At 55.5% G+C, this 12,894-nt stretch overlaps 2 protein-coding genes across 6 annotated transcripts in view; one reads left to right on the top strand and one right to left on the bottom strand.

Annotated features, from left to right (window-relative positions):
- Nucleotides 1–4,536, top strand: part of ANKAR (ankyrin and armadillo repeat containing) — a 37,526-nt gene extending 32,990 nt beyond the window's left edge. Inside the window, exons 21-24 of the mRNA XM_084892411.1 lie at nucleotides 166–275; nucleotides 739–935; nucleotides 1,821–1,867; nucleotides 3,298–4,536. Of these exons, the coding sequence (XP_084748537.1) occupies nucleotides 166–275; nucleotides 739–935; nucleotides 1,821–1,867; nucleotides 3,298–3,542 (599 nt within the window). The 3' untranslated portion in view covers nucleotides 3,543–4,536. The remainder of the gene's footprint in view (nucleotides 1–165; nucleotides 276–738; nucleotides 936–1,820; nucleotides 1,868–3,297) is intronic.
- Nucleotides 1–12,894, bottom strand: part of OSGEPL1 (O-sialoglycoprotein endopeptidase like 1) — a 187,204-nt gene that overhangs the window by 173,144 nt on the left and 1,166 nt on the right. For 4 of the 5 annotated variants that reach the window (XM_084892452.1, XM_084892449.1, XM_084892451.1 and 1 more), the window contains exons 2-8: nucleotides 12,235–12,475; nucleotides 10,945–11,332; nucleotides 10,284–10,488; nucleotides 9,832–9,980; nucleotides 8,645–8,775; nucleotides 8,457–8,528; nucleotides 6,373–6,647 (exon numbers count right to left, since the gene is read on the bottom strand). In XM_084892452.1, the coding sequence (XP_084748578.1) occupies nucleotides 6,569–6,647; nucleotides 8,457–8,528; nucleotides 8,645–8,775; nucleotides 9,832–9,980; nucleotides 10,284–10,488; nucleotides 10,945–11,332; nucleotides 12,235–12,455 (1,245 nt within the window). In that variant the 5' untranslated portion in view covers nucleotides 12,456–12,475 and the 3' untranslated portion in view covers nucleotides 6,373–6,568. Of the gene's footprint in view, nucleotides 1–6,372; nucleotides 6,648–8,456; nucleotides 8,529–8,644; nucleotides 8,776–9,831; nucleotides 9,981–10,283; nucleotides 10,489–10,944; nucleotides 11,333–12,234; nucleotides 12,476–12,894 lie in introns of those variants that run through there. The other variant, XR_014795751.1, reaches the window with a different exon arrangement.

Below are 12,894 nucleotides of genomic sequence, written 5' to 3'. Positions count from 1 at the left end.
AACCCAGACCGTCATTTGGGGGAAAATTTATCCTAAATAGGCTTTTTCTCAGCACTTCTTCATTAACAGATGTGTCTTAGGGCTCGCGCGTTTTAGATACCGTGTGCAAATAATCAAAAGCACGGGGTGTCATAGCACAAAGCCTTTTTCTCCTTTAACTTGCAGGGAACTTAATAGCCAGCCTGGCTCACTCCAGAGCTGGGATCCCAGAGGCGTTTACCACCGTGGGGACCGTCCAGCGGCTCTGCTACCACCTGTACTCCGGGAAAGAAGAGGTAAAATCAAAAGTAACGTCAGCCCGGCCGGCGCGGCTCAGTGTAGGCATCGACCTAGGAACCAGGAGGTCGCGGTTCAATGCCCGGTCAGGGCAGAGGCCCAGGTTGTGGGCTCCATCCCCAGTGGGGGGCGTGCAGGAGGCACCTGATCCATGATTCACTCTCATCATTGATGCTTCTATCTCTCTCTCCCTTCCTTTCTGATATCAATCCTACCTAATAAAAGACTAATATGCAAATTGACCATACCTCCGCTACACCCACCAGCCACGCCAACCAGCCACAGGCCGACACTCTATCCACTGAGCCCTGGCTGGGTTTGACTCGGTGGATAGAGCCACAGCCTGCGGACTGAAGGGTCCCGGGTTCAGTTCCGGTCCCGGGCGCAGGCCTGGGCTGTGGGCACATCCCCAGTTGGGGGTGCAGGAGGCAGCCTGTCCAGGCTCCGTTCTCCCTCCTGCAGGTGCGCACCGCTTGCTCCTGTGCGCTGGGCTACCTCACCTACAACGCCAATGCCCTCCGCATCCTGCTCACAGAATGCCGGAACAAGCCCAATCAGTTCCTGCGGATGATAAACAGCATCAGCAAGGACGCCAGCATTAACCCGGAGTTTCTGAAGGAATTCAGAAGGCAGCAGAAAGTGGGGCTCCCGTCCTTAAGGTACGGGGGGCGCAGGGGAAAGGCAGGGGGGAAGCTACTGATGGAGGAGCTTTCCCGGGAGGGCCAGGAGGGTCAGAGCAGGGAACTGTCCTCGCCTCGAACCTGTGCCTGGTCTCCCCGGGGACAAGTTCTCTGTCCGCGTCCATCCCAGAGCCTCTCACTTGGCACTCGGCAGCAGGGGGCGCCGGCGAGAATGCGGCCGTATCTTGGGGATCCGGGCTAGCCAGGGTTATTCACGGTTCAGGAAAGTTTTGGGGAGCCTGGTTGCCTCCAGGGCAGATCCAGGAAGCCGTTTTGGGGTGGACAGGGGTACCGTTGAGAGTTCTGAGGACCACCACCAGGGACTTGGCAGCCGATGGGACTTTGGGAATGATCCAAAGCGAGGTCACATCAGACCCGGGAGGTGAGCTCTGACCGGGAGTCAAATCAGGGCCTCTCCGTGCTCCGGGCGATGCTCAGCCCTGAGCCGCTGGCCCGGCTAAATTGTCTCATTTTACTTCACAAAACGACCTGGTCTGCGTTCTCCCAGCTCATCTCCTAGCGCGGCTCCGGATCCCTTCACTCTCAGCGCACCAGACTGGGCAGGGCCCCCGCCCACCGTGACCTCTCACCCTCCCTCCCCTCTGCCCGGGGCACGCCCCCCTCATCCCTCTGAAGACCCACCTTCTCCAAACCCAGCAGAGGTAGTTCTCCTGCCGGGAAGCCTTCCTTGATCCCTGCAGGCGGGTCCGGGGTCTCCGGTGTTTGGAGTGAGTCCATGAGCACGTGAATGTCAAACACCTCCAGGTGACCGGAGTCAGACACACCACCAGGCGTGGAACATGCCCCGTGCGTGTACAACCTCTTTGTATGTTCCCAGCTTGATAACAACGTTTTCCCTTCCAGCCTGGAGAAGAACGGAGGGCCCTGCGTAAGCACCATCTTCAGGAAAGGTAACTGATCGTTCTTCCCTCCCGGCCCCTCCCGGCCCCGACTCTGACCCTGCGTTCCACTGATGGCTTCCCCTGCGGGCGCCGGAACACTGTGCGCCTGACCTGTCTCCCATGGATCAGCCAGGGTTACACTTTTCTTTTAATATATTTTCACTGACTTCAGAGAGAAAGGGAGAGGGAGAAGGGGATAGAAACATCCGTGATGAGAGAGAATCACTGACTGGCTGCCTCCTGCAGGCCCCACCCTGGGGATCAGCCCCAAACCCCCCCGTATGTGCCCTGACCGGGAATCAAACCCTGACGTCCTGGCTCATGTAGGTCAATGCTCAACCCCTGAGCCACATGGCCGGGCTTTCCCTTTAAGGCCTTCCTTCCCCACACCCTGGCAGACACTCCCGTCTCCCTCCCTCCATCCTTCCTCACAAGCCACGCTCTGGGCTGCTCAGGCTACGTCGTCACTGACGTGGCATGTGCTGGTGCGACCAGCGCCGCCCCTGCCGTTCTGTGCGTGTGCTCCTGGCCTGTGAGTTCACAGACCGCCGTCCTCACTCCGTGTCCTCACTCCGTGCGGTGTCACACACGGGGCCGACGCCCTTGAGATCCCAGGGCAGCCCTGACACGGCCCCCGTCAGCGCCCCTCCCACAGAGGAGGGGGAGATGACTGCTGGCCCACGCGGGCTCAGAGCTGTGTGTGCTGGGGGTGGGGGCCCGCTGCTGGCTGCTCGGCAGAGCGCCCGGGAGGGCACGGGGACCGCTCAGAGGTCAGGGCGCTCCGTCACTAACCGAGGGGGAGGAGGGGGAGCGAGCCAAAGGAGCGCCTCACTGACTGCTGAGGGAGCGAGGTGTGCACGTGCGGGAGGCGACGTGTCTGCCTGGCCTGGGGGAGGAGTCTGGTGCTGGCACAGCTCCCATCAGCCGCATCCTGCTCCGTTAGCACCGATTCCCACAGCTGTGTGCGCCAGGTCTGCCGGGCTCTGCAGGCCTGTGGGCACGGGAGAACAGAGGGGCCGTGGAGAGGGTGGCGATAAACGTCATTCGTGGGAAGGCCATCCCGTGGAGAGAACGCCCTTTGCCTTTTCTTTCGGTGTTAAAGTGTCCCTTCTTCCACCACGGGCTTCTTATTTAAGACAGTTGGCATGTGTTCTCTGATGAGTGCCAGCTGGGCACAGTAAAAGTCGGCAACCACATGCCTGGCTGCCCGGAGGCCTGCCAGCCGCTCCCTCTGTGTGCTGGGCTGGGAGGGGCAGAGGGCCCAGGGGTGTGCTGGGCGGGAGGAGCAGCGGGCCCGGGGGTGTGCTGGGCGGGAGGAGCAGCGGGCCCGGGGGTGTGCTGGGCGGGAGGAGCAGCAGGCACAGGGGTGTGCTGGGCGGGAGGAGCAGAGGCCCAGGGCGGGGCGGGCGGGGCGGGCGGTGACGGTGCTCTGCTCCCAGGGGACCACCGGAGGAAGCTGAGGCCGAAGATCCAGCCGCGAGACTCGCTGACGCTGCTGCCGCCCGTGACGAGCTTCATCGGGCTGCTCACGGCCACCAAGAAGTCCGCCGTGTCCCACAACATCTTCTTCGCAGCCGCCACGTCCGCGGACGTCATCCAGGTGTCCCGGCCGCGGATCGTGCTGCTGAGCGAGCTGGGCAAGCGCTCGCAGAAGGTCACCTTCGAGCCGGTGGAAGGCCAATAAAGCGCCTCAGGGCCGAGCCCGCGGGCCTGGGCAGCTTCTGAGAGTGTGTGCTTTCATTTTGTGGTCATGTGTGTACTGATGTCAGAGCGGGAGAGGGACGGAGATAGAAACATCTATGCTGAGAATCACGGGCCGGCTGCCTCCTGTACGCCCCACACTGGGCATGGAGCCCACAACCCAGGCTGTGCCCTTGACCGGAATCAAAGTTGGGACCTTTCAGTCCGCAGGCCGACTCTCTATCCACTGAGCGACACTAGCCACGGCTAAGTGTTTTATTTTTAATTGTGGTAAAATGCATATAACGAAGTTGTGTCATCTTTTTTTTTAATGGATGTATATTGTTGATTTTTTACAGAGAGGAAGGGAGGGGAATAGAGAGCTAGAAATATCGATGAGAGAGAAACATCCCTCAGCTGCCTCCTGCACACCTCCTACTGGGGATGTGCCCGCAACCAAGGTACATGCCCTTGACAGGAATCGAACCTGGGACCCTTCAGTCTGCAGACCGACGCTCTATCCACTGAGCCAAACTGGTTTCAGCTGTGTCATCTTTTTTAAGGGGAGAGGGGGGTGTTCCTGATGTGGATACTTAGCAGATCGCCCTCGGTCTGCCTCCTGGGGTAAAACCAGGCCAGATTCCGGTCTCAACAGATGAGGAGAAGTTTCTGGAAGGGAAGGCCTGGCTGACACCACCGGGCAGAGCAGCCGGCGGCGCCATCGGTGCCCGGTCATGTGTGGTAAATGCCAGTGAAGTGAGAGCTGCCCGGAGAGGACAGGCCGGGTCAGGGCGGCCGCAGGGAGTCTATCGCTCAGGTAACGCCCAGCGGCATCTGGTGATCAATTCTGCAAATGCAGAGGCTTCTCGCACCTGAAACGTGTCCCTTCGACACATTTCATTTAAAAAGAAAAACCTGAGCTCATGACGTCAGGACAGCAGCGTGGTGGCCGCCGGGCCGTCCCCACACGGGGTGTCAGGGAGCGGGGTCCTCTGTGCTCGGCAGCACACGGTGGGCGCCCAGAGCGCGCTGCCCCCGGGGGACCCCCAAAGGGCAGTGACTGAGGTGGGACCACGCCGAGACCTCTGCCGTCACAGAGCTGATCCTTGCCTCTGGTGTCTCTGTAGAGCAAGCCGCTGACCCAACGTGGACGCCCAGTCCCACGGGGATGACCTAACGTAAGTCTCTCCTGGGGAAACCTGTGGGAGGGGGAGCAGCCACAGTGTTGGGACAGGTCCGAGCCTCGGACTGATGAGAGCGCACAGTCCTCTCGTGGCAAAGCCACGTGCAAGCCCCAGCCCGGAGGGCAGAGCCTCCCAGCTCCGTTACAGCCAACCGCTGTGGCTGTGAGCGGGAGCCTGTGGTCTGGACACGTGGCCCAGGTGTGGGCTTGCTTGAGTCCTAGTGATGCCTGAGTGACGTGGGCTTGATAGGGTTCAGGTGCGTGTAGTGAGGAGGATGGAATCCCACGAGAATGTTGAAACAGGTTGACCGCGCCCTTCCTTTGCCTCGTGGCATCGGCTGTGAAATAAAGACGCGGCTTGTAGGCCGTGGCGCTGTCGCTAGCTCTCCCAGCGAGGACAGGGCCCGCCCTGAGCCAGCTGCCGTTCTCTGGTCCGTCTTTTCTGAGCCTTTCAGCCGCCCCCACTCAGGGTCGCCCAGGCCGTGCTGGCGCGGCACAGAAATCTCCCAGGACACGGCAGTGGACAGCGATGTCCTTACGTTAAAGTAGCTCTAACCCAGGCAGGGAAAGGGACAGACTGCTCTGACATCTGCAGCTCCAAGTTCCAGATCCAAGGAATCGTCCCCAAACAAAACCAGACCCTTTTCGTCACATACACTTCCATCAATTGAATGAAATGTCTCAAATAAGGGATATAAATATACTGGTCACTTAAACAGGGCAGTGCAATAGGGTGGCGAAGGCCTGGCAGGGGCCGGTGCGGGGGCAAGGGTTGATGGGGAAAGGGGGTCGCCTGTAATACTGTCACAATAGAGATAACTTTTTAAGTACAGTGCACAGCGAGAAGCTACCTGCACGCCTCCTTTCTTGTGACAGTCTCAGGTGGTTTAGGAAGCGCAGACACCCGTTTGCCCCGGGGGAACACACCTGGCTGACAGGTGTGTCTACACAGACAGACAACCGCTCGCCAGTCACCTTTTGTCTTGGTTTAGAATTCTGGCCTGGCTCCCTTTCTAAAACTCTTCTCTATTTGGAAAAGTCAGGCTAATGTTTCAGCAGAAGCCCTCCCTCCCCGCCCCTAAGAAAGCTCCCCTACTCTGACATGAGAAAGGGGGAGACCCAGCCGGCATAACATGGGCCAGAACTCAGCAGTCACCGCCTTTCTCCCCGCAGGGCTGCTTCTCTGCCTGCCAGCATCAGTGCATCCTACCCCACGTTTTACTGAGGTTTTTTATTTAAAAACACATTCTCTTATAAGACAATAACACTGCTATATAGTCTCTCAGAAGAGCAGGTGCTGAACATCAAATCAAGAGGAGGAATACAAAAGAAAGTCTTGATGAGCAATATTAAGTATCTCCTACACTAGGGGTGTCGAACTCAATCAGAGAAGGGGCCAAAATCTAAAATCCAGCCTAAATCGCGGGCCGAATGGTTTACTGAACAGTCATAAACTGACAATGTCATAAACTGACAGCAGAGTGCAGTGATGACAGCGTGGTGCGGGCCACATTGCAAGGCCTGGCGGGCTGGATTTGGCCCGCGGGCCTTGTGTTTGACACATGTGTCCTACACTTTGATCTAAAAAAAACCCAAATTGAAATGTTGAAATATTACCTTCAGGGATTTTTTGAAAAGCAAAAATCAAATCTTCATTTAAAAAATATATATTTTATTGATTTCGGAGAGGAAGGGAGAGAGATAGAAACATCAATGATTGGTGGCCTCCTGCATACCCCCTCCTGGGGATGGAGCCCACAACCAGGGCATGTGCCCTGATCAGCAATTGAACTGAGACCTCCTGGTTCACAGGTCGACTGCCAACCCCTGAGCCATGCCAGCCGGGTTCAAATCTTCATTTTTAATCGTGGAACTTTTATGGCAGCTTCTCCCACTTCTTTGGATATATCCACGCCCAGAGGACATCTGCATCAGAATCAGACAAACTCATTACTGCAAACATTGGCTTCCTCTGGCACTAGTTCTATGGATTGTTTGCTTAGAACTCAAACAACACACATATCTAATTTACAGTTAATCCCATGTGGTGACAGTTCTCAAATAAATACAAATACAATAGGATCTCAAACCAGATTAATTGGTGAAGAAAGGCCAGTTCCATTAATAAGAAATCTAAATTTGGAGACTTTTTAAACCATTTTGAGGTATACTTGACATTTGTAAAAAGCTACACTTAATATACACTGAGTGGCCAGGTTATTATGATCTCTGAACATAATAAATCTGGCCACTCAGTGTATATCCTATATATTGTAATAAAAGGCTAATATGCAAACTGTCCCCTTGACCAGGAGTTCGACCAGCAGGCAGGCCAGCCAAACGCCCATGTCCCCTCCCACTAGCCAGGCTGGCTGGACCCCACCCATGCACGAATTCATGCACCGGGCCTCTAATAATGCGTTCAGAGATCATAATAATCTGGTCACTCAGTGTATACAACTCAATGACTTTGGAGATTGAGATGTTTTGAAAGAAATAATTCTACAGCTCTCCAATACTGTAAATACATAAAAACTTGAAATGAGGTAGAAAAATGAAGTCTTGTATTCTTTATAAAGCTAAGAAGGCGAACAGGTCACCATGCAGCTGAAGGCAAACCTGCACCCCTTCCCACGTCAGCCATCCCCCAGGCCCCACCACTGCTGCTGTGCAGCGCCACCATCGGGCTTGCTCCTGGTCCCCCTTCCGCTGCCGCTGCCACAGGAAGGTCTTAGGTCCTACCCGCTCTCTGTTCTTCCTCAGTTCTTCACATGGCTTCTGGTTCTGTATTTCACTGTTACCCGACCTGGGAAAAGCCACAGTCTCCCGCCTCCACCGGGCCCCAAGGAGACACCACTGCACCGAGGGCGAGTCCCACCGAAGGCTGGGCCATCCACACCGGGGGTGTGTGTGTGTGTGTGTATACACTGGGGGGGGGGGGTGTGTGCTGCCACCACCTGCTAACTCTGCTCACATATCATCAGCCCTAAGAGCCTGGCTGGGCCATCCACACCGGGTGTGTGTGTGTGTGTGTGTGTGTGTGTGAACACCGGGTGTGTGTGTGTGTGTGTGTTCTGCCACCGCCTGCTAACTCTGCTCACGTATCATCAGCCCTAAGAGCCTGGTTCATGCAGCCACAGTTAAGGACGCCAACGCGGAAAAGGTTTTAAGTGTCGGATGAAACGCAGTAGACTCAGAACTGCTGAGTTAGGCAGCGTGATCATCCTTCCCGGTTTTCCGCGTCCGGGGTGAACACGCCCGGGACTCGGTAACCGATGGAGGACCGTCTCCTCAGAGGAGCTCTGGTCTGGGAGACGGAGGGAGGCGCGCAGGGGCCGCTGGCGGCCGTGTCTCTGTGGCACAGAGAAGGGCATGTTCGCAGCCCAGGCTCCTCCGGCAGCTTCCGGCACATCTCCCTCAGTTTCCCAGCACCCTCGCTGGTTCTGAGACAGATTTGACCTTGCAAAAGGCAGGCCAGGGACATGGTTTCCAGTCTGTTTCCAAACGAAGGAACCCATCACCCTTACCTCTCACCCGTTTCTAACCTATGACTTGTCAGGCTTTTATCATTTGAAACTGTAGCAAACACATCTCTTACATACAAGGTACCTACCTGACAGGTTCCTGGGAGAAATGACTGTAGCCAGCATATCAACGGAAATCTCACCTATAAAAGCAGCCTCCCGGTCTGACTTTCACAATGCGGCCTGCGTGAGGATAGCAGGCGCTGCCTACCTGGGTTCATAGCGGACGCCTTCCGCGTCGTACAGAATGCCCACGCCGGCACGCAGTCTCTCGATCCCGTTCCTGAGAGGGTCGTGGGACAAAGCGAACAGCCTGGGTCAGAGGAAGGAGGCGGAGCATGGCCAGCGGCGGTTCACGCCGGCCCGGCCCCCGGGGAGGCCCGTGAGTCCCGGCCTTACCACGCGATCATGACGCCGTTGTCGGTGCACAGTCTGGGGGGAGGGCACAGCAGTGTGCACTGGGTGGCGTCTGCTACAATTTCCAGAGCTTTCCGGATGTAGAAGTTGCTGGCAACTCCTCCAGACACCACCTGAGGAGGGGGAGACACAGGAAGGGTCACACATGGATGAGGGCGGCCGGGAGCTCCCCTGGGAGGCAGCAGCATCGACGACAAAGCATACGTCACCACTGGGGAGGGATGATGGGCTAGTGATGCATTTGGTAATAAAGAATTTAAGAAAAATGCCACAAAACATTTCACGGTCAGCATATCATCGCTGTGATCCTATTTCAGCGTTATCTTCCCCTGACCTTTTTCTAAGGACAGTCAGAGTACAATACCTTAGACTAGGGGTGTCGAACTCAATCAGAGAAGGGGCCAAAATCTAAAATCCAGCCTAAATCGCGGGCCGAATGGTTTACTGAACAGTCATAAACTGACAATGTCATAAACTGACAGCGGAGTGCAGTGATGACAGCGCGGTGCGGGCCACATTGCAAGGCCTGGCAGGCTGGATTTGGCCCTCGGGCCTTGTGTTTGACACATGTGCCTTAGACCCTGGAGTTTTTACGTATGAGCGCTTTTCTTAAATAATTCTTTATTTACCTTTGATATTCCATTCTGCCCATGTGCCACCATCTAAATACGGTCTCACTCCCTAATTCTCAGAAGAATGCACTTTAGAAGCAGTCACCGAGAAGCTCACCACGGCTGTGAGCACGTGGGGCTTCATCAAAGGACACGAGCGTTAAGGAGACCAGCCTGTTTCTCTAAGATCATGCCGCCAGCTCCTGCGTTCCTCATCGCAGACCCTTCGACATGCAGGAGCAGAGCGGCCTGGGCTCCCTGGCCACAGGGCTGTGCACACCCCAAGGCTGCCTCCGTCCCAGGAAGGGGCGTGGGTCTTCCCTCCGCGGGTGCAGAGCCTTTCTCTCCGGGCACAGGCGGCTGAGCCCTTGGAGAACACCTAGCGTGAAGGGCACCCCCGCTCCAGGGCGAGGGGCTCCAGGGCGAGGGGCTCCAGGGTGAGGGCCCCCAGGGCGAGGGGCTCCCCAGGGCGAGGGGCTCCAGGGCGAGGGGCTCCAGGGCGAGGGGCCCCCGGGCGAGGGGCTCCAGGGCAAGGGGCCCCCAAGGCGAGGGGCTCACCAGGGCAGCATTGCTCGGGGGCAGCAGGCCTCTCTGCTGGCAGAACAGGAGGGCGCGGTGCGTGCGCTTGGCGAGGTGGCAGGCAATGGCGTGCTGGGCGGCGGCCGCGATGTCGGGGGCGGAGGACAGGACCTGGCCCGGCTCCAGGCCTGCGGACGGAGCAGTCTGGGATCATTCCCCCACCCCTTTGGTTACTTCATTTTGTTAACTCGCACTGAGGAGATTTTCCATTCATTTCCAGAGAGAGTGGAAGGGAGGGGGAGACAGAGAGAAACATCGATGCACATCGCTTGGCTGCCGCCCGCATGAGCCCTGACCAGGGCCTGGACCCCTGCAACCGAGGTTCATGCCCTTGGCTGGAGTGGAACCCAGACCCTTTGGTCTGCAGGCCGAAGCTCTATCCACTGGGCCAAACCGGCTAGGGCTGTCCACCTCATTCATTAGGAATATACCTTCCTCTTTTTCCTTCCTTGTCACTATCCTATCGATGGCATGCTGCAGTCCAGAGAAGGAGAAGTCACAGTTCTTAGCGCGGTGCATGGGCGGCGTGAGATCAAAGTGCAGTCTGTTTCCCCGTTTGGCCAAGTGCTCGATGGCCCTCCCGCCGCTCATGGCGGCACACTCCGGGAGCTTCGCCAGGGCCAGCCTCCTCGCCACCTGCGGGGACAGACACACCCCGTCCAGTGAGTCAGAAGCCAGGACGCAGAGGAGCGGAAACGCACACCACGCCGGGACGAGGAAGACAGCTCTGTGTTCGCAGTGTGGGCGCCAGGCGGTCAGCGATGGCCAGGCCGGCCTTTCTGACAGCCAGACCACGGCGACAGATGTAATACCGTAAGCAATAAAGAATTAGAAACACAAGAAACATAACTGCGTTCGCAAACTCTGTGAGCCTTTATGGGCTGCTGTACACCCCCCACACTGTATTTGAAATGGGGCAGAAAGCATCTTTTGTAAACTACTTTTTCTTTTTGTCTTCCTCCACACATACTTTTTCAGTCTAATGGGATTGCATTCAGAAATATTTAGATCAATGGTACCAGTGCAGACATCACCGCTTAACTGCAAACGACGCCTTCACAAAGAGCAATGCAGAGATTAGTTCCGAGTTACCTTGTCAAGCATGTCGCCCGGCGCTATGTCCAACGACTTCCCAAGAAGCAGGAAGTCTGAGACGCCTCTGACCAAGGCCAGCAGACAGTGGCCTCCAGAAATCAAGAGCACTAAAAAGGGAAACTCCACTCTATCCGTCAGCCTGATGGTCAGCGCGTGCGCCTCCATGTGGTGGATGGGGATAAAGGGCTTTTTCCACTGGCCCACCAGCTGCAGGCTGAAGGCCAGGCCCACGCCCAGGCTCAGGGCGAGGCCCGGCATGGTGGTGGTCGCCACGGCTGCCAGCTCGCCCGGAGGGACCCGGCTGGCGGAGAGTGCCTCTTGCACTATTCGCTGGATGTTTTCTCGGTGAAGCTGCTGGGCCACGGGGGGAATGATCCCGCCTGTCCTGAAGGAGATTTTTAAAAAGCTTGTTATAGTTTTAAGGCTGTGAAAACAGGGGGAGAAAAAGTATATATGAGAGCTGAAGGCACGTTTTCAAAGTCATCGTTATATCGCTAAAAACGTTAGTCACATGTTTTCAAACGTGTCTCACAAGGCAGCGGCGGAACCCAATGGGCAGTGACCCCGGGCGGGATGCCTCTGCACCACATTTGTCTGTCGCTGCAGGAAATCGCCACCATAACCTCGAGCAGCTTTCTAAGGCAGAACCTCGAGCCAGGAAAGGACCTCTCCACAGGCAGGAGGATTTTAAAAGGTTTTAAAGTTACTGCCAAAGGCGGAGGTGATTGCATCTTAAAGTGGGTGAGTGTGGGAATGGAAGGAAAGGTAGGGTTCCAACCTTACTGGGGAGAGCCTTAAAGGCCAGGCCGGGGGTGGGGCGGGGAGGGGGAGGCTGTCTAACAACAGCAGTTCTTAGAAGCTTTTGTACAAGAGAAGCAATTAGCTCCTCAAATTTAACTTTTATACAAGACTAGAGGCCCAGGGCAGGAATTCGTGCTTGGGTGGGTCCCTCGGCCTGACCAGCAATCAGGGCTGATTAGGGCCTGGGAGACTGGCCGGCCAGGGGGAGGGACCTCAGGAGATTGGCTGTCTGGGGGGAGGGGCTGAGGGAGGTAGGCCGGATGGGTTGAGGGGCTGAGGGACGTTGTCTGTGGGAACACATTGACCACCAGGGGGCAGCTCTTGCATTGAGCGTCTGCCCCCTGGTGGTCAGTGTGTGTCATAGCGACGGCTGGTCATTTCAGCTGTTTGGTCGCTTGGGCTTTTATATATATAGATAAACAGAAAAGAACTATTTTATTTTACATTTTCCAAAAAAGGTGGAAAACCAAGATAGTGTCTGCTTACTTTAAGTGGACTTCCGTTTGGGAATGTATTGCTTCCCCCAAAATATTTCCAGTTTCATCCACCACAGCAGCTGCCGTGTCGTCACAACTGGTCTCAATTCCCAGCACCACTCTGTGTGGAGAGGCTTTCCCAGGATGGAAGTGGAAACCTCTTAGATACTCATAAATTTTCCTTCTCGATGGTTTGGGAAGAACTCTTGCTGTCTTACTCAATATTAGCATAGTTGCTCTATTGGTAATTCCTGGAAAAGAATTAAAGAAACAAACTTATTATTGGGAATTGGCATTAGCCACTCGACCATTCAGTTAAGCAAAATTCTGAAAGCTTGGTTTATTTTCTAATGTGTAGTTTTATAAAATTATAGGCAAGTCTTATAAAAATGAGCAAAAAAAAAAATTTAAAGGCTATAGCAACTTGTTATGTAATTTATATACTATAATATAACTAAGTGTGAATGAATGTAATACTCTTTAAGGGGAAAATAGGGAAGTCAGACGTAACTTTTTGGATTATTGTTACCCTCATGCTGTTCTTACCAAACCCCTCTTTATTCTTTACAAAACAGCTAATATTGTGGTATAACAGCTGCATGGAATAGTCCTCCGGAAAGTGCTACTTATTTCTTTGGCTGCTAACATTAAGACAAAATGTGGTTAAAAA

The sequence above is a fragment of the Pipistrellus hanaki genome, assembly GCF_964339955.1.
Source record: "Pipistrellus hanaki genome assembly, chromosome: 8".
NCBI classification, from domain to species: domain Eukaryota; kingdom Metazoa; phylum Chordata; class Mammalia; order Chiroptera; family Vespertilionidae; genus Pipistrellus; species Pipistrellus hanaki.
This window is presented reverse-complemented; position numbering and strand designations above follow the sequence as displayed.